This window comes from Pectinophora gossypiella, chromosome 3, assembly GCF_024362695.1.
Source record: "Pectinophora gossypiella chromosome 3, ilPecGoss1.1, whole genome shotgun sequence".
Taxonomy (NCBI): domain Eukaryota; kingdom Metazoa; phylum Arthropoda; class Insecta; order Lepidoptera; family Gelechiidae; genus Pectinophora; species Pectinophora gossypiella.
The window spans coordinates 10,256,386-10,275,639 of record NC_065406.1 but is presented as its reverse complement, the minus strand read 5'-3'; the positions used below and the strand labels follow the sequence as shown (position 1 = coordinate 10,275,639).

At 36.7% G+C, this 19,254-nt stretch overlaps 2 protein-coding genes across 6 annotated transcripts; one reads left to right on the top strand and one right to left on the bottom strand.

Annotated features, from left to right (window-relative positions):
* The first annotated feature begins 574 nt into the window (after positions 1-574).
* On the top strand, positions 575-13,996 carry LOC126381987 (serine/threonine-protein kinase Pak). Its single transcript, XM_050031638.1, has 13 exons — positions 575-748; positions 1,104-1,235; positions 1,413-1,573; positions 4,766-4,937; positions 5,204-5,319; positions 6,874-6,975; positions 7,436-7,605; positions 8,069-8,197; positions 8,351-8,528; positions 8,613-8,814; positions 9,185-9,300; positions 9,462-9,680; positions 9,906-13,996. Exons 2-13 carry the CDS (start codon positions 1,124-1,126, stop codon positions 9,987-9,989), a joined length of 1,761 nt encoding a protein of 586 aa, XP_049887595.1. The 5' UTR covers positions 575-748; positions 1,104-1,123; the 3' UTR covers positions 9,990-13,996.
* Positions 13,997-14,125: 129 nt separating this feature from the next.
* Positions 14,126-18,119, bottom strand: LOC126381988 (methionine-R-sulfoxide reductase B1). Of its 5 annotated transcripts, none has more exons than XM_050031640.1 (4): positions 17,903-18,119; positions 17,678-17,782; positions 17,318-17,479; positions 14,126-15,278 (listed from the first exon to the last, which is right to left on the bottom strand). In XM_050031640.1, the coding sequence occupies exons 1-4, from the start codon at positions 18,000-18,002 to the stop codon at positions 15,097-15,099; spliced, it is 549 nt and encodes a 182-aa protein (XP_049887597.1). In that variant the 5' UTR covers positions 18,003-18,119; the 3' UTR covers positions 14,126-15,096. The 5 variants fall into 5 exon arrangements, with proteins under 5 accessions (XP_049887597.1, XP_049887599.1, XP_049887598.1 ...); XM_050031642.1 differs by having other exon boundaries at positions 14,126-15,242; XM_050031641.1 differs by having other exon boundaries at positions 17,915-18,119.
* Positions 18,120-19,254: the final 1,135 nt, after the last annotated feature.

Sequence of the window (19,254 nt, the reverse complement as noted above, 5' to 3'; positions counted from 1 at the left end):
ATAATTAATAAATAGCACTACCTATTTCATTTCAAATTCCCATTCCAAATGAAAATAATTAGATCTTATCACGAGGGTGAAAAGGGGAGGCAATTTAGGCTTAAAAAGGCTAAAATTTCTACCACCCAAACCTATTAAATTCCAAGGCAAATAATTCAATTTAAAAAAAAAGAGCTGTCATGTTGTATAAGAGCAGTTTCCACAGAGCAATTTTTTTACTATGGAACATTTCCGTCTAATGCGTAGCATCTCTACTTGGTCTGTGGATAGAAACAAGATACTACTTTTTTTTAATTTTTGGCCTGGTTGCAATAGAAATAGTTGCGGATAGAAAGATTAGTGTTGTACTTTCGATTGATCCACAAGTCCACATTACAATCGAGAAAATACTGAAAAAAATATATGAAGAAATATAACTATTGACTGTATTGTCATTGTTCTCGTAGTATTCTCACTATGAATAGAATAGAATCTAAAATAATATTTTTGATTTTATTTTAGATAAAACAGAAAAGCAGTCATAAATTAACCTTAAATTCGTAATCGATTTTTAAAATTTACGGAGACATCACTAAATCATAGTGTAATGGCGGCTCTAGTCATCGCTGCTTTCCTTTCATGTGTGTGAATGATTAAATTAATAATTTCTGTAAAATTCTGTTGATTTTAAGTGTTAACATTAATTGAAATGTGATATCAGTTTCATTATTGTTGCTTATTTACAGCATCCAGATCTATAACTATCCAGGTAAGGGAAAAAGTTCCTCTAAGGAGTATCTTTCTCGTAAACGCAAACCTTTGCGGGGCGCGTCCATGAGTAATATTGTGGTTTACTTTTACGTTTTGTCAAACATTGATAGGCTTACTATGAGGGCATTTCATGTAACAATGGACTACTATACGTGCTATTCGATCTAACGAGTAGTACCCAACTGAAATCCTTTCATTAGCGACTGACAATCGTCTCTATGGGACTTGGATATGAAGTGCTATTAGAGAAGTATGTCCAATTTTAGCTTTCCAAGTTTTATGTTTACATTGTTTAAACGTATTTGTGTGCGTTGTAGAATATTCGTTAATAATGGATATTGGTGTTTATTTAGAACGGATATAAAGCGTCAGGATGTCAAGCGACGAGGACAAACCGCCTGCACCGCCGGTGCGCCTGACCAGCAACCGTGCCACTGACCGCGGGGACTCCGTAGCGTCGGTGGACATGAGGCCACTACCTAAAGGTAACATACTGCTTATATTTAGACTCACAGCATTTATAGACATGTACCCATATTTGAAAACTGAATATTCTAATAAGCTTATGAACAATAGTAGAATCATAATAATGTTGTGTTGATATTTTCATTAGTTGTAACAATGGGTGAATGCTTTTTTTATGTAGTATGATTATTTTACAGAACCTGACGATGGTGGTGACAGAAAGAAAAAGACTTTAAAGGCTAAAATAAAAGGTTCTAAAAGTACTGCACATAATGACAACAAGCCCAACATTAGCTATCCAACAAATTTTGAACATACTGTGCATGTGGGATTTGATGCAGTGACAGGAGAATTTACAGTAAGTTGTATTATTTTAAACAGTAATTTGTATTTTGGGCAGTTTGACCAGTGAATCCATTAATTTCAGTAGAATTACTAAAAAAGAGCAATGTTTTGTACTGGGAAAACCCATGACACATTTCACTTGCTTGAATATCACTGTTTCAACCCTTGTATACCTACACCCATAGTAGAGCATATTCTGGATAATAATGGAATACCTCAAGACCAGTTCTCTACTGTATTTTTGAAGGAGGTATATTTAGTTAGGTGTTAGTAGGTACTACTATGTTTATTAAAGCCTAGATTACACCTATATGACTTTATAACTCAGAATTTCAATTTGTTGTTTACAATAATAATATCTTTGCGGATCAATTTTATTTAACACTGGCAAACAACCTACAAAAATATTTTTTTATTGCTGTATGTGTTGTGACCATGAAGCAGTCAAATCTGTTAAGCTGCTTATTTACACTAGCTTCCTGCCTACACAATGCCTTACAGCTTATAGTTTGCTTTATATTAAGCAGAGAAGAACACAAGTATCACTGATTCTGTTTTGAGACATTTTTTTTAAATTAATGTTTATTTTTAAAACTATTTAACTTATATAACTTAGTTTAAACAAAAAAAAATATGTAATGGTGTAGCATGTTGTGGTACCTATTGAATTTATAAATTCATTGCAAAGTTGAACATAACTGTAGAAGATGAGACTTCTATTTTTTGGCTACATGGCAATGAATAAACTTCATAACTTACACAGATTCTTACATCGTCTATATTTAGCTAAATGACGAGTATAATGGAAGCATGTTTACTTTTAGTGAATGTAAATTTAGATATAATAATAACTCATACTTTTACTGAATAAAACACAGTCGGGTAATGAGAAAGGTATTTATGGAATGTTGATGGAAATAGCTCCATATCCTTTAGGAATCGTCATGTAAGATACTGTGGCGAAATTGTTTAGATGTAGTGGTTCATGTTTAATGAATTGTTAACTTGACAATGACTAGTCATTACAGTTGTAATTATTAACCATGTGATTGAGTTCCATGTATTACCGCTTTTGTTTCAAGCTGCCTATGACAGTAAGTAATAGCTTACAATATTTGTTCCATATGTTTTCATATTATAAAAGATAACTCGTTTTCATAATATGGAAACATACTATAATATCTCCTATTTAACTTTGTGGCTTCCCTATTTGTTTACTTTTTTACAAATTTTGTTTCATTACTTAAATTTCCTATAAAAGTACTGATCCACGTTGGCATGCCTAGTTGTATTATAAATATTATGTATCTGTATTGAATTTAAGTCACAGCACAGGCGGCATAGGTATCAATGTACTTAACGAATGCTATCTATGTGTCTAAACGTCGAATGGCTGGTTGAATTGCTCAATATAATACGCGTCGCGGAACTCATGGCGCGAGCGCAGAATTTCATGTTATAATAATATCCTAAACTTTTGAAACATTTTTTGTCAAAGATGACATCCATACTTCAAAAAATTGAATTGAATTGAAACATTTTGATTTTAGACTATATAATATTTGTTGGCCGTTTGATAATACTAATTTGCAATTAATGTTATAAGCTTTAGCAGTTCATGGGCTGAAATGTGATTGGCAGAAAAAAATTACTGTTACATAAATACAATTTGACATTGCAAATTTTCCTTTAAAAACTGATTAGGAACACTAAGAAACAAAAAATAACAATTGTAATAGCTTCCTGCATGAATTTATCATAATTTAGTTTCTCCTAAGTATTAGTGAAAACATTTTTTTTATATGTAGTATGGGTACAAAGGATTATCATTTCAACTGTCAGCAAAATAAAAATGTATTTTGCAATATGTAAATTGAGCTGCCTCAAGTGGTGAGCAAAATATTTAAATTGGTCAGCAAGACACATGCTTTGGACAGATCCAAAAAAATACTCTGTGAGCAAATTAAATAAATATTGATATAATACATTTTTCGGCCATGGAATCCAATCCAACCTCTGATTTTATAACTACGCAATGGGAAAATGAGGAAGCTTCCATTATATTAATTTGTCTTCTTTAAAACTCCACCTAAATGTTCCAAAGACAGTATCAAGTAAATCATAAGAATTATTTAAACTAGTCTTCTCTTACTGATTAACACATCACCACTTAATTACGAATTTTACAACTCACCAACATCTCTATTTTCCCTTCACTACAAACACATGCCGAGTTATTAAATTACATGTGTAAACAATCACGTTTTAGGTGTTGTACATAAAATTTTTAGAGGGTTACTGTTTGAATCTATGTTACAAATATGTAAGAAGAATTCTCCAGTTATATATGAAATAATAATAACTGCCATGCTGAGATGTAATTACAGTAATTGAACATATATAGCGACTAATATAGTGTTTTTATAGATACGCTGACTGAATTATTAATTTAAAGTCCAAGGTAGATTTTTAGACGACAAAAATAACGCTATTAAAATCGATGTCTGTTTAAATAACACCCAACATGAGCTGTTTCTAAAATAAGTAAATTAGCAAGGAACATGATATAGGTCGGCCCACACTTAGATAGAAAAAGAGATGGATAGAGAGTTACCAGGAAAAAGAGAGAATAATATGGCTGACATTTTAGTCAATTTAGTGTCATTTAATGTCACCCCATTTCATCTTTTCAGACATTTTAGTCTCTCCTCTTTTAGTATTTCTCCTTCCATCTTACTACTTATCTCTCTTGCTGTCTCCCATTACAGCTTTCTCTATTTCTGTTATTATGCTCACTGATTGTATAATCCTGCTGAATGAATAATAATTTTGCATTATTTTGTTAATGCATATTTTATAAAGCTGACCAAATATTGCTGATAATCCTTGATTTAATTACTGATCAGGTGTTGCTGCTGGTTTATTTTTATGCTGGCTGATTTTCCTTTATTTAAGATAAAATTAAATACTTGCCAAATATTCATTTCAACATGTACAGACTACATTACCATTGAGGTTTATTCATTATTATATTCTTTACTCAATATAAAAAACCACCGTAACAAGTTCTGTATAAATGAGGTAAATAATAATATTCTAAAAGCGATAAACATTGAATAGATTATAACGCCGTCGCGCACTTATACTTACTACGCTATACAAACTTTGGGAACTGTGTGGCTGTTAACGCGCTGTGTCCGTGCAGGGCATGCCAGAGGCGTGGGCGCGGCTGCTGATGGCGTCCAACATCAGCAAGCAGGAGCAGAAAAGCAACCCGCAGGCCGTGCTCGACGTGCTCAAGTGGTACGACGCTTCAGCCACGCAGCCCCCGCCCTCTAAGTATATGACCTCCGCGCAGATGCACACTACGCATTCAGGTAAGTTGTTCTTTTATAAAGTCTGCAAAAATATGAACTTGATGTTTAAGTCTACTTGGGATCTAGAAAACCCACATCAAACCAACATATCTGAAAAGCAATATTGCTTTTTTAGGGGAATTTCTTCAATGTGGCGATCTTCAAAAATCTCCTTACATGATAAAAGTCTACTTATTATGTCTTTCAAACTTTGTTTTACAAATTTTATAACCCATTGTTAGTGTTAATTGAGTAATGAATATAAGAATAACTGTATTGTGAAACAGGGTCATCCGTGTCACGAGTGTCCTCCAGTAGTCCTTCATCATCGACGCCCACGGATACAGAGCACCCCGAGCCCCCTCCGCCGCCACCGTCACGTCCCGACCGTACCAAGAGTATTGTAAGTTACAAATCTGATTGTCCGTACAAAAGTCATATAGTATTTATAATGTATAGTATATAATGTGAGATCTGTGGTAGCCCAGTTGGAAGAACGCTGGACTCTCACTGCGAGGATGCTCGTTCGAATCTAGTGCGGGCCTCAATTAAACAACTGTGTTGGGCCGATTTCCCGTCGCTGGTTGGAAGGTCACACATGCAGTCGTTTCTGTAAAACACCAGACCTGTCAAGGTTTACCTAACCTGAATATTTTCAGGCGGATCCCGTGAAAACAGGATAACGCTAGGGAGATATTTAGTGTTTATATGACAATTAAATATGAATATTCACAAATCCTGCTTTTTAGGATAATCGCATAGTTTACACCGCAGACGAAGGGTAGCTTGTCTGTCGGTCTTTTATACAACTTCAGTTAATTCATTCATTCTTGTGTTGTGGATATACCACCAATCCGCACGAAATGTTTCTCCTCTTCCTTTTTGATGCGTGTGGCGTTCTAGATGTGTTGGTTGAGTGGTGTGCTGGTAATTAAACGACCACATAAAGAAATATTTTAAAGTTTATTGGTTTTTCACTAATTCACATTTTACACTTTTATTATTAATGTTTTATAAATCAACATGTTTTTAATATTCGTTGAATTAATTAATTTAACACAAGAAAATATGAAATATGTATGCATCCATTTTTGATGCTAAGAAGGAAGTCAACTATTTGTCTATGACACTACCTTTTTAATAGTAACAAAACCATAGATATTTTTATATTTTGTTCGTGGTCCGAACAATGCGAACAGCGAAGGACTTTTAACTTTCTGCCGTCGTCCGTTTTTCCAACTCGTTATAATCTGGGAGCCTTTAAGGCTAGAGTGAATAAGCATTTGTTAGGTAAGCGGGATCCACCCTAGACCACATCGTCACTTACCATCAGCTGAGATTGCGGTCAAACACGAAATAATATAATTAAAGCACATAGTAACGGGTTCTTACCGCGTTTAAATTCTTCTTCTTCTATCGTGTGGGTTGTGAGGCGAATTACCAACCTCATCAACCCTGGTGTCAGGGTTACTATTGAGCCGCCAAAGGCCCCTGACATGACTCATTTATAACGACTACGTACTTACACAGTAAGTAGTAACCGGGACCAACGGCTTAACGTGCCTTCCGAAGCACGGATCGTCTTACTTTCGGACAATCAGGTGATCAGCCTGTAATGTCCTAACCAAACTAGGGACCACAAAGTAATTTTTGTGATATGTCCCCACTGGGAATCGAACCCAGGACCTCCAGATCGTGAGCACAACGCTCAACCACTGGACCACGGAGCGCGTTTAAATGGAGATATGAGACTCCCGATATTTCGACACTGTTGCAAGTGCCATGATCACGGGATGACTGATGAGATTGGAGTGGAGTAGGTAGAACCGTTACTATGTGCTTTAATTATGATAATAACCGCGTAAACTTAAAACGAAATAATATTATTAAAAAAAATCGAAACTGCATGCAGGAGAAAACTGTTTGTGTATTGTTTCATTAGCTTTCTTTATTGCAGTATACGAAACCAATAGAAGAGGAAGAGGCGCCGCCGCCGCGGCCGGCGCCTGCGCCCGCGTCCCCGCCACATGTGCCTCACCCAGCGCTCACCACACATTCGGTAAATTAAACTATTACAAAGCTCTTAATGGTTAATTTCATCAATTGCACCGAACGGAGACCATACTGTACAATATTAACAAATTAGCCCTCAACTACATACAGTTTGAACCACTCTAACCACTCGAAGCTGATCGGTCATTGTGTAAGCACAATACTTGTGCTTACATAATTGGACAAAATGTAACTAGAAAGTGTGAATTTTTACAGTTACAGAAGTGTGATATTGTCATAATATCACTTTGTGTTGAGAAATTGATACAGAAGTAACATTTACTTATTATGTGTACCTACATAATTGACTAGCTATCGCATTTTAAACACGTGTAAGATGCCTCCTTTCAAAGCAAATACTGTAACATAATTGATAAACAAGATTAGTTAGAATGTGACATCGTACATATTTTTATTACACCTTATGTTTGGTAACAAATGTGATTAACCCAATATGAGTGTCCCAGATATGCAGCCGCGCGGAGGCGCCGGGCGCGGCCGTGCTGGACCGCAACAAGAACCCCGCGCCGCCGCACACGCCGCCGCCGCACGCGCCCCTCGCGCCGCACGCGCCGCACGTACAGCACGCGCCGCACGTGCCGCCGGCTAACGGCGCAAACACCAACACCGAAACCGGGTACCTAACTAGCATTTAATTATTATATTGTCTTTATATAAGTAGCACAGAAATATCACTTAAATATTCTAATTAGAAAAATACGTCATCGTTACCTTATCTTCTGTCTCCGTCACTCATACCTCTCGCTCTTCTACTCTGTTCAATCGTATCTGTCTTCACGCGTTTCTTTTCTCTTTCACACACGGATCCTGCATCTTTGTCTCGCGTACCTGTCTTACGCGTTCAACTTTCTCTTACCTACACTTTCATATATCCCACATATAACTTATATCTTTTCATGACCCATGTCAGAGGCCTTGTACGGCTTGTACCTTGACATCTGGTAGCAACCACCAGAATTACCAAATCAACCTTACATTACAAAATTTGGTTCTGACGTTTTAAAAGTCAAATAAATACCATCTGCAACCATTTTTAAATGGTTTTAAGTTAGATTTACATTAAAACTTGTTTCTTTTAGGAGAGCAACGGGTCAACAACAAAGAAAGAAAAAGATGACTGACGAAGAAATCTTAGAAAAATTAAGGACTATTGTAAGCGTTGGTGACCCTAATAGAAAATATACTAAAATGGAGAAAATTGGTCAAGGGTAAGCCACATCCACTAAATATTACTTAGATATATCAAAGCAAAATCTTTAGCTACATAACTATGGTGAAGTGTGTTTCTTGTTTATATTTAATACACTGTACTCCGAGCATTGCTCTATAAAACAATATTAATATATTACTTGTGTGTGCAGTGCATCAGGAACAGTGTATACGGCGATCGAAACCTCCACGGGCATGGAGGTGGCGATCAAGCAGATGAACCTGAGCCAGCAGCCCAAGAAGGAGTTGATCATTAACGAGATCCTCGTCATGCGGGAGAACAAGCACAACAACGTCGTCAATTACCTCGACAGCTACCTTGTCAATGAGGTAAGTCGAAATGCGACTAGCAGCTTTCTCACGAGAGTATCAGTGATCTTCGCTAGTGTATGAAAAATGAACTTAAATGTCCAGGAGCTATGGGTGGTGATGGAGTACCTAGCGGGCGGGTCGCTGACGGACGTGGTGACGGAGACGTGCATGGACGAGGGGCAGATCGCCGCCGTGTGCCGCGAGGTGCTGCAGGCGCTGCACTTCCTGCACACCAACCATGTCATACACCGCGACATCAAGTCCGACAACATCTTGCTCGGACTCGACGGACAAGTCAAACTTAGTGAGTTTTTTGCATTCTAGCGTACGTAGACTATTCTTTCATTTAATGACCCTTACATAAAAAGTAGGTATATATATTCCAATCTGTATACATAATTACATAAACGTACTTTTGCATTTTGCGAAAGCGACATTCTGCAACGAAATCGCGTATTTCTCTAGTAGTTTCACTTGCTATCTTATTTAAGTGGATCAGAATTACGTCAGGAATACCCACCAAATTGCATCTTAGCCAAGACTAGGAGAGTGAATTACATCCTTGAAATGGCTTTAGAGCCTTTGAAGTAATAATTTTTAGGCTATTGTATTTTTTCTTTAGAAAACGTTTTCTGAATTATAATAAGGATATAACAAATTATTTTTATTTGCAGCTGACTTTGGCTTCTGTGCGCAAATATCTCCCGAGCAGAATAAACGGACGACGATGGTAGGCACGCCTTATTGGATGGCACCTGAAGTAGTTACGAGAAAGCAATATGGTCCAAAGGTAAGCTAACAAGAGATAATTATATTTTTGGCTAAAATACTCATCAGACGAAATGGCTTATAAGACTGACTGGCGGTCGGTACCTATTTGTTTTATATTGTAAGCGAGAAAAGAAAGTTGGAAGTCTTCATTCGAATTTCTCATAAATGTCTTTCTTGCAGGTGGATGTATGGTCACTAGGCATAATGGCGATAGAAATGATAGAAGGCGAGCCGCCGTACTTAAACGAGAATCCCCTAAGAGCGCTGTACTTGATCGCAACGAATGGCAAGCCCGACATCAAGGACAAGGAGAAGCTCAGCACCGTCTTCCAGGATTTCCTCGACCAGTGCCTCGAAGTGGACGTCGAGAGACGCGCCACTGCGCTTGATCTCCTCAAGGTACTATTATTATGGTTACGAACACTATGACAATAATAACCGGTCTAACAAGTCCCGACCAACTTGAACAACAACTTGTCAGCTCATGGGGCTCCATGAATCGGGACTAAAAATAAGTAAAAGAGCGCAATTATAACTAGAGATACTTTTAGGAAATGCGCGATCAACCATCTTAACATTTACGACGACATAACTGTTACTTGATTTGACGTGTCTTTGTTACAGCATCCGTTCCTCAAGATGGCGCGGCCATTAGCGTCGCTGACTCCCCTGATCATGGCAGCGAAAGAGGCGGCTAAAGGACATTAGCGCAGGCCACCGGCGCCGGTGGCGCCCGCGCGCGACTAGCGTGCTCAGTGCCTACTACACGTACGCGAGTACGTACATACACTCCATTTTACTCGTACACTACATTACTATTACTACCACGACATGACTACTTCCAATTTAAGCTACGTGTTCTCTCTCGGTTCTCCTATACGTTCAAGTGCTCCTGACTTGGTGTGATTGAAGTGCTTTACCTGCTATTAAAATATGTACACTCATGTAAAGAGCACATACTTTAGGAAACAACTAATGAGAGATGACTTGTGTAAAGTTACACAGAATAATATTGACATAATTATATATATTGACGAGAAAGGCAGCCGAAGGAACAAAAGATGTGATCATATTTTTACAAAAGATTGGTTAAAGTGCAGTCCAGTCCAGTAATTGTAAATCGTGTAGTGTCGTGTAATAGCGTTATTTATTCTTAATAGTAACGTAATCTCTTATTGACGTGTTTCGTTCTACTGTAGCGCCTTAAGGAGGATAGGATGTAGATAGTAGACTTTAGGTACGAATAATGAAGTTACGAAATAATCTAGCTGCAAACGAAGACTGGCAGTTAATTAGGAGATCTTGTAAAGTATAAATAGTAGAATACCGTAGTTCTGTTACGTTAGTACCAGTTCAAGCTTATTCACTGTGACTGTGATGGTAGTAGATACGGTAGCTGACCGGCAGGAGGTAGCCAGAAACACATCAATAGAGAGGCTCGAGCCGCGCGCTGGCTGGCCGGGGCGGCGGCGTGCTCGTGGGTCTAGCAATAACGGTTGATGCGAACGATCAGTTTATGACAGATGAAAGAGTGCTTGAGGATTTTAATTATTTGAATCATGATTACATGAAACAAGTTTATTAAGAATTACGATTACAAAAATGACTGAATAGTTGATCAGTCGATATTGTCATTGTGTATTAATTTAAATTACGTATTAATTTGTGACAGTTGGCTTTTACTGCTTACTTGCTTACGATAGTTACTACGTAGTTAGTGATAGTTTTATGTATTTAACTGTTAATTTATTAAAAAATCGCTTAATGCTTATGATTGGATTATGTATTTTGATTATGAGATTATTTATTATTATTAATCGAGTTCATTATTTCAGAATTTAGTCATTTTTATTCAGTTATATTTCATTGTATTTTGACTCATTTTTGTTGTTTCGATATTTCTTGTGTTGATAGCAATAATGCATTATGAAAATTACTTATTTTAATTATACCATTATTTTATTGTTAGTCATGAAAGTGAAGCATTTACTTAGTATTAAGTTTACAAAGTCTATTGGATTAATTATATTTCGAAATAGAAGAAAATAATTATCATAAAATATATAGCACAAAAATACAAATAAGTTTTTGTGTTAAATAATTACATTATTTTATAATAACAATAGTTATATGATAATAATCATCTCGCATTACAATATCGACAATATTAGAATGTAGCTAGAGCTCAGTACTTTAACTGGTGTTACTTCGGTTATTTTTATTAAATACAAAAGTATTTTATATTTAAGATTTGATTTATTGTCTCTCTGCTTTTAATGTGTAGGTTGTGCCGACAGACGCTGTTAAATATGGTTTATTTGTATTTGATGACATGTATTCACTATTATTTTATCGCGTGAGTGCGGGAGTGAATGTTTAGTGGTATATGAGGGTGATATGACATGGTGACGACGTGACGATATGGTAGAGGCTCGCCTGCTATATATTGTACAGACACAAGTTAGAAACGTGTAGTTTACTCTTTGACAATATGAAGTGACCAATTAAAGCTATGTACGCCGTGCAGTTGTTCCAGGTTGGTGCAATGTTGTCTTGTTATGTATTTATTCATACAAATATAATGTTGGGACATGATTTAGTTGAGGCAGCAAACCAGTGTACGAGGGGAGGTCAAAAAGTTCGCGGAATGAGGGGGAAGGGGGTCGAAATTAAACACGAAACTATTTTTCCTTTTCAATATATTCTCCCTTAACCTTAACACATTTTCCGGATCTATCAAATAATTTGTTTATTCCATCATAAAAAAAAAGATTTCTCTTTGCTGTCAAAATAGGCCGAAATTGCAGACTTGACTTCTTCATCATCGCCAAATTTTCGTCCACGCAGTTCCTTTTTAATTTTTGGGAACAAATAATAATCGCTGGGGGCCAAGTCTGGACTGTAAGGCGGGTGGTTTAATTTTTCGAACCCGCATCGGTGAATGGCAGCCGTCGCAACATGGCACGTGTGGACGGGTGCGTTGTCGTGCAAAAGGAGCACACCTCTTGACAGCTTTCCTCTTCTTTTTTCCTTGACAGCCTCTTTCAATCTATCCAGTAAAGAAGCGTAGTAATGTCCCGTTATAGTCACACCACGATCTTTATAATCAATCAGCAAAATGCCTTCTGTATCCCAAAAAATAGTGGCCATGATCTTTCCGGCCGATTGTGACACCTTAAACTTCTTTGGAGGAGGTGTGCCTTTTTTATGCCACTGCATCGACTCTTGCTTCGACTCAGGTTCATAGTGGTGAACCCAGGTTTCATCTCCAGTAACAATCCGGGCCATAACTTCTTCCTTATTCTCTCCACAGAGCTCTAAAAACTGGCGAGAACACTCGACACGCTCGCTTTTTTGAAGTGGCGTGAGCATTCTTGGAACCCATCTTGCGCTGACCTTAGTCATCCCAAGATGTTGATGTAGGATATTTAAAATACTTGTTTCGGATACACCGACCATTGCTGCAAGCTGCTTCTTCTTCAAGCGGGTATCTTCTAATACAAGTTTCTCTACTTTTTCGATGATTTCCGGTGTGGTGGCCTCAATGGGCCGTCCGGAGCGGGGGTCATCTTCAATCGACTCTCTTCCTTGCTTGAAAAGACTATGCCACTTGTAAACCATGGTTTTACCAGGGGCAGAGTCCGCGTAAACTGCTAACAGCTCTTGAAAAATCGTCTGAGCGGATTTTCCTTGCTTGGTGAGGAACTTAATGACGGCGCGGTGTTCAATTTTCTCCATATTCGCTGAGTTCTTCCCGATTCACTTGTTTGCTGGTCGATAGTTCAAACGTTAATGACCCGATTTGCTTCAAACTTGGTACATATACTGTTAATGAGGTGTGCAACTAGCGGCTACCTGTACGAGCAAACCAACCCCCTCCAACCCCTCCATTCCGCGAACTTTTTGACCTCCCCTCGTAAAATATCTCTGTTAACTGTTTCCGATTTTGCTGTACTTATAAAGATTTATTTACCACTGCAATTGAAGTCAGAATTTTGAGTGTCATCATCTTTGAAACAGTTTATTATATCGAAATACTATTGCAAGCAACTATAAGAAACTATTGATGATGTAATGAAGCTGTAGTCTCGATAGACTATCGACAAAACAGTATAATTAACTATGTCACCTTAGTCCTGGATTTATACGCAAAGTATGTAGATAACGTGTATTTGGATAACCAGCAACTGTCGAGATAACAAAGACGAGACTTGAAAGAATGTGTTATCTATAATTTATAAAATACATCGTTCTTACAAAGAAATATATTCTAGAAACGGCCTAATAATTTTGTTTTCCTATCTAAAATCACTGGCCTATACAATATTAGTGCACTAACATTCGAATCTGCACCAACCATTACAAAAATAATCGTGCAATATTGTAGAAAATATGTAAAAAAGTAGCCAAATCTTCAAGAGAGCTTGAACAAACTTATTCAGTATCTACAAACTAAAATATTGTAAGAAGTGTATTAACTATGTGATCATGAATTTGAATATGCATTAGAATATGTTGAGAAAGTAACTGTAATTATGTATGTAGTGTAAGTTGAAACTGTATTAATAAATGTAATAGGTTATTGTACAAGACATTTAAAACGGTTAGAACATTTTTTCATGATTTTTTGACAGTTGTAAACCACCAGTGCCATGTATGAGCAACTTGTGCATGTAAATTACAACCATACTATAATAAAAGACTCACCATCAGTATTTTATGGTTTTATTGCGAATTTTTTATCTGTAGTCCGCACTATAAAGCGCGGACAGGGTGCGGGCGGATAGGGTGTTATCACCCACCCTTCCGTAATGTAAAAAGGGTCAGAAAATTTAAAACATATGTACACAAAATATTTATATTTAATATCAAGCTACAAGATGTTCAAACTTACAATGTTTGTACTGCATGTGTTGACTATTACAAAAAATATTACAATTTAAATAAATTAAACAAATTAAAAATAAACAACAATGACTCGGTTTGGTAACTGTAAGTTAAGTCTAGCTAGCGTTATTTACTCTAGTTAATTATACATAAAAATGCAAACGCTTCTACACAAGCTATCTTGTTATTAAGGCCACATGAACAGTAACATTATTAGAAGAACTACTCACATAATTATGAGATTAAGTTAATTTAATTTTTTCTTTTCTATAGGTATCTTGAAAGTTCTGAAACAATACTGCTTATGCCAAAATTTATAATTAATTGTATGCAAACAGTCTAGGCTGTATCAGCAAAGATTAATTTAGATCAGAATGGAGAATGTAATATTATGAATCAGCATAAACCGCCAACGACGTAAGAACCCCAGGTGAATTTCTGTTTCTGAACTAAGACAACGAAGTACGAATTGTTTACATTTGGATACACTACCGTAGTTATTATACTTAGCTCCACAAACAGAACTTTAATCTAAGAAATGGATAATGAGTAATTTTGAAACAAAAACATCAAGACCTCTGGTTCGCGGCTCACGTTGTCTAGCAATTTTTAAGGTGAAGATTAGACCCATTGTTATTTCATACTGAGTCGTAACATTACACCCGCCATTCAGATACACACTTAATTTCTGATTATGGATACACAGCCACATCTGCCTTAGTCGTTAATATAATATAGCTGATAAAAATACAAGAAAATCAAAATTTTTGTTAGACTCTCCGACAAATTACTATTTATTCATTTATGAATTCACAACTCCTTTAATACTCCATTTGCAGCTACCACATCCAATTCTCATGTAATCCCCTCAATTAATTAGATTTTTGCACTTAAACTAGTCGACAACAAAGTTTATTACAGAGACCCGTTAGTCATTCCTTTCTTCTGCCGGTATGAAGTCCATCGACGCGGAATTAATGCAAAAACGTTTCTTGGTGGGCGCCGGCCCGTCATCGAACACATGTCCGAGGTGAGCCGTGCACTTGGAGCATCGCACCTCAGTTCGCACCAAACCTGGCCGTGTTAAAACCAGTAATATATTTGCTCCAACTTTTGACACACCATGTCCATTCACCAAATAAGCAATTTATTTACATATATCACATAAAAATGGGTGATGCCGTGAGCGTTTTCCGAAATGATTTTCGTAGATTGTTGGATGAGACCCGCGCAGACCCGTTTTCGTAGACCCGCGGCGTCGTCACCGCCGGCAGCATCCAGAAGGAGCGGGACAGGTCAAGGCGGACAGGGCAGATCAGGGAGTGAGGACAAATGCAAATTATTTTCATGCGCATTCCACAATGGTTAAAGTGACATCATGTTAAAGGCGTGTAAGTAGAGTTAGCGAATGATACGATACACGATAAAAAACATTATTTGTTACAAAGTGTATTGTTTGTGACCGTCCAACCAGAATATTGAACATCATAAATATTTCGTAAAATAGCGTAATAAACATAAAGTGCGCGGTGAATATCATGTGAATAGCATCACACAAAAACAAGTGACACATCATAAAGTGAATAAATAAAGCATAAAGAACAGCATTTAAACATATAAATAAATATAATTTTACCAATCAACGGCCGACTTACGTTTCGTGGAGAGTCAGGATTGAATCGGAGGATGGTCAAAGGTACAGGAAAGACAGACAGAAAAAGATAAAAAAATACATTAGCACCAAAATCCCGACACCAAGATTTTAAAAGTGGATCTACTGCATAAAAAGTAATGCAGAACTGGTTAAACAGGGTTTTACAAAATAACATATACATCACAATTTACAAATAAATCTTTTTAAGGGTAGTAAGATGGGATAAAAATAATCTCTAAATAATAACTTTTATCCGAATCTTTTTCTTTAAATGATTAAATGAATTAAATATTCACAAACTGGCAAGCTCATGCAGACATACGCAAATAAGCAGCTGCTTATAGTATTCAAGTACTATTATTTAGTGTACTTCAAATGTGACAGGTATTTCTATTAGGAAATTATAGAAATTAAGTAGTTTCAGTTTTAAAGTAGAATAATAACAAAGATATAAACTACATTAGGTATGGTCGTCTAACAACTATGCAATATAAAACCACAATTTTACGATCAGCAAAGCAGCATGCAATCAGTGTCTTATTACAATGCACTACATAAAAATATTACTGTGTATAACACTAACTGGTTCATGTTCAAGAATCAAGTTGAAGGTCACTACTGTGTAATAAAATGCTTATAATGGCCAACTTGGGGGTAGCATTGTGCTTCCATATGAAGTAACAAATCAAGGGCAATGAATAATGAACACATGGTGAAATAATGAATAACTATGAGCCACAAGCAACAAGTGTTTTTAATTACTATCTTATGAAGATTTAAAAAGTATGTTAATGGCAAAAGATATAATTCTGTTTAGTTTCACCTTATCATTAACTTGAGGCTCACAGTTGTAAGTAGTAGGTACATGATTTGCATGGTAAGAGCCCACTTGAATGATAATGAATTGACTTTTGAAATACAGTTGAGATGAGAACTTAGCCCCAAAGATAAATATGCAGATAAGACATAATGTTATACAATCCAATCATAAAAAGTATTATCCACATCCAGATAGGTATATGAATAATATATTGCAACTTAAATTTCTCAGCCACACTTCAATAGTCACTATCAGAATGGGGGCAAGGGATGTTGACAGTAGAAGGAATCAGGTGAGAGGCCATCAATTGAGACCTTGTGTACATTAATGCCCAGTCTCTCTATGAATAGACTATTATTCAATGGCATTGAAAATGTGTTCTGCATGGTTTGGTTCTGTATTGAGAACTATAGACTAACTGCAAGATTAGAATAGCAATGTTTTACAAAAGTATTGATGGTGTTACAAATTGTAATGTAGAAAATTATATTATATCCTATTCAGGTTTGTTAATATATACACTTTTATAAGTCGTAGTTCATCACCCATGCTATTAAAATATACAATATTCATCACAAATTTTAACATTGTTTCCACAAGTTAGTTTTAGGTATTCAATTTTAAGTCACAAGAGGAAACCACTCAGAAAATTACGAGTTACATGTTAGCACATACCTGCACTAGTATCCTGGTGTAGAGTGACCTTCTCCTTGGCTAGCACATCATTGAATGCAGGCCAACCACAGCCCGAGTCATACTTTGTTTTTGAACTGAATAATGGTTGTCTACACACAACACATACATACAGCCCTTCTTCATAAAACTTATTATAACATCCTGAAATAAAAACATTCTATATTACCCATGTTATGAGAAAATACAATTGAAAACTGTATAGCTCACTAATTCAGTTACCATCAAGTTTATGAGGAAACAAGTAATTGTTTTATATTCTATAATTAAATTATTAGGTTATTTCAGATAATTATCAAAAAAGCTAATACAAAAACAATATACACACTATATATATTTTACCTGTAAAGGGTCGTTCAGTACCGGCTTCTTGAGTAACATGATATTGCAACGGCGTCAACTTTTTCTTCAAAGCTTCTTTATCTTCCATTGCTCTCCACACTAGTGCTAAAGAATAAACGGTATATATATTAAATAATTCTGTAAGCATCTAAAATTGGCAAGCGGCCAATATATACTTAGAGCAAGGTTCTTCCGTATTATTTTTATGTAATTCCGTGTACAAACCAGGCGTCCTACCTGTTGTAAACGGGTGCCTAAACTGAACAGTCGCGTTCGGCTGCAGTACCTTCCGAAACGCAACGAGCGGCCTGAATAGAGCACGCATAACTCACATTGCCCGATTTGTAAACACGAGGTTACACAACTGGATGGGTTTCTAATAATACTGACGTAAGATAAGATAGGAAACAGGAAAAAAGTCGACGCTATCAAATTCTCCAGTATTCCATTTTTTTTTTTTGGTTTGGTTTTCCCCGAAGGGTAAGGCAAAGGGAACTATGCCCATACAGCCATGTCTGACGTATTTTTTTTCTTGATGATTAATGAAATGATGAAAGGTGATGATGATGAAACCTAAGCCCCCACCCTCGGAGTAGACTCCTACTCCGAACCCCAAACGAATTAACTCAAAAGTCCGCATAAACTTTTGAGTTATGAAGCGGCTTCCTGACACGAAGCGAAAATAGGCAGATACACTTTGTTTATTGAATACTCCAATATAATAACACTCGCGAATGTCTTCCGACTAACTTAATGCGATCATTAACCACAAAACACCACTTCGTATTAATTATTTAGATTATTCAATGAAGAAAGCAACTGTCCCGTTCCCGCCTCCCGCCAAAAAGCCCTCCAGTATTCCACTCGGCCAGCTGTCAAGTGTTTTTTTTTTTTTCGTGAAATGTCATTGCTGTAATTTTTGGCTTGGATGCTTGTCTTTTGAGCCAATTCTTCCTTTCTTTTAAAGGCGGAGGTCCGTGTTGTTCTATGTTTGGCTCTATAGTGAGTGAGACGCAATTCTAAGACATCTGGAAGTACCTTATAATTATGATGATCGTTAGTGAGTATGTATGTCAGTGAGTGTCAAAATCGGGGTCTTTTAAATATTAATAAAAACTAGATGTCGCGTGGTTCGCTCGCAGCAAGCTGCTCGCGTGTCTTGTTTTCCCGCCATTTTTTTACCGCGATAGAATTTGACCAAGACTAAAATAGGTCTCGTGAAATCAAAAAAGTTCTAGGTGCAATAGTTTTGCCAGGCCGTAGGGTGTCTCCCTGATGCGGAGCAGTTTTCCAAGATGACGTTCCGATCATCAATTTTACCTCTGAGACATTTTCAGGAAAAACGAAAAATTTGTATGGCGGCCATCTTGTTTTTCCGCCATTTTTTTCATCGGCTATAGAATTTGACCGAGACTTAAATAGGTCTCGTGAAAACAAAAAAGTTCTAGGTGCCATAGTTTTGCCAGGCCGTAGGGTGTCTCCCTGATGCGGAGCAGCTATCGAAAACCCAGACGTATTTTCATACTCGGCATGACGTTCTGATCACATTCTTATACATAAATTTTACCTCTGAAGCT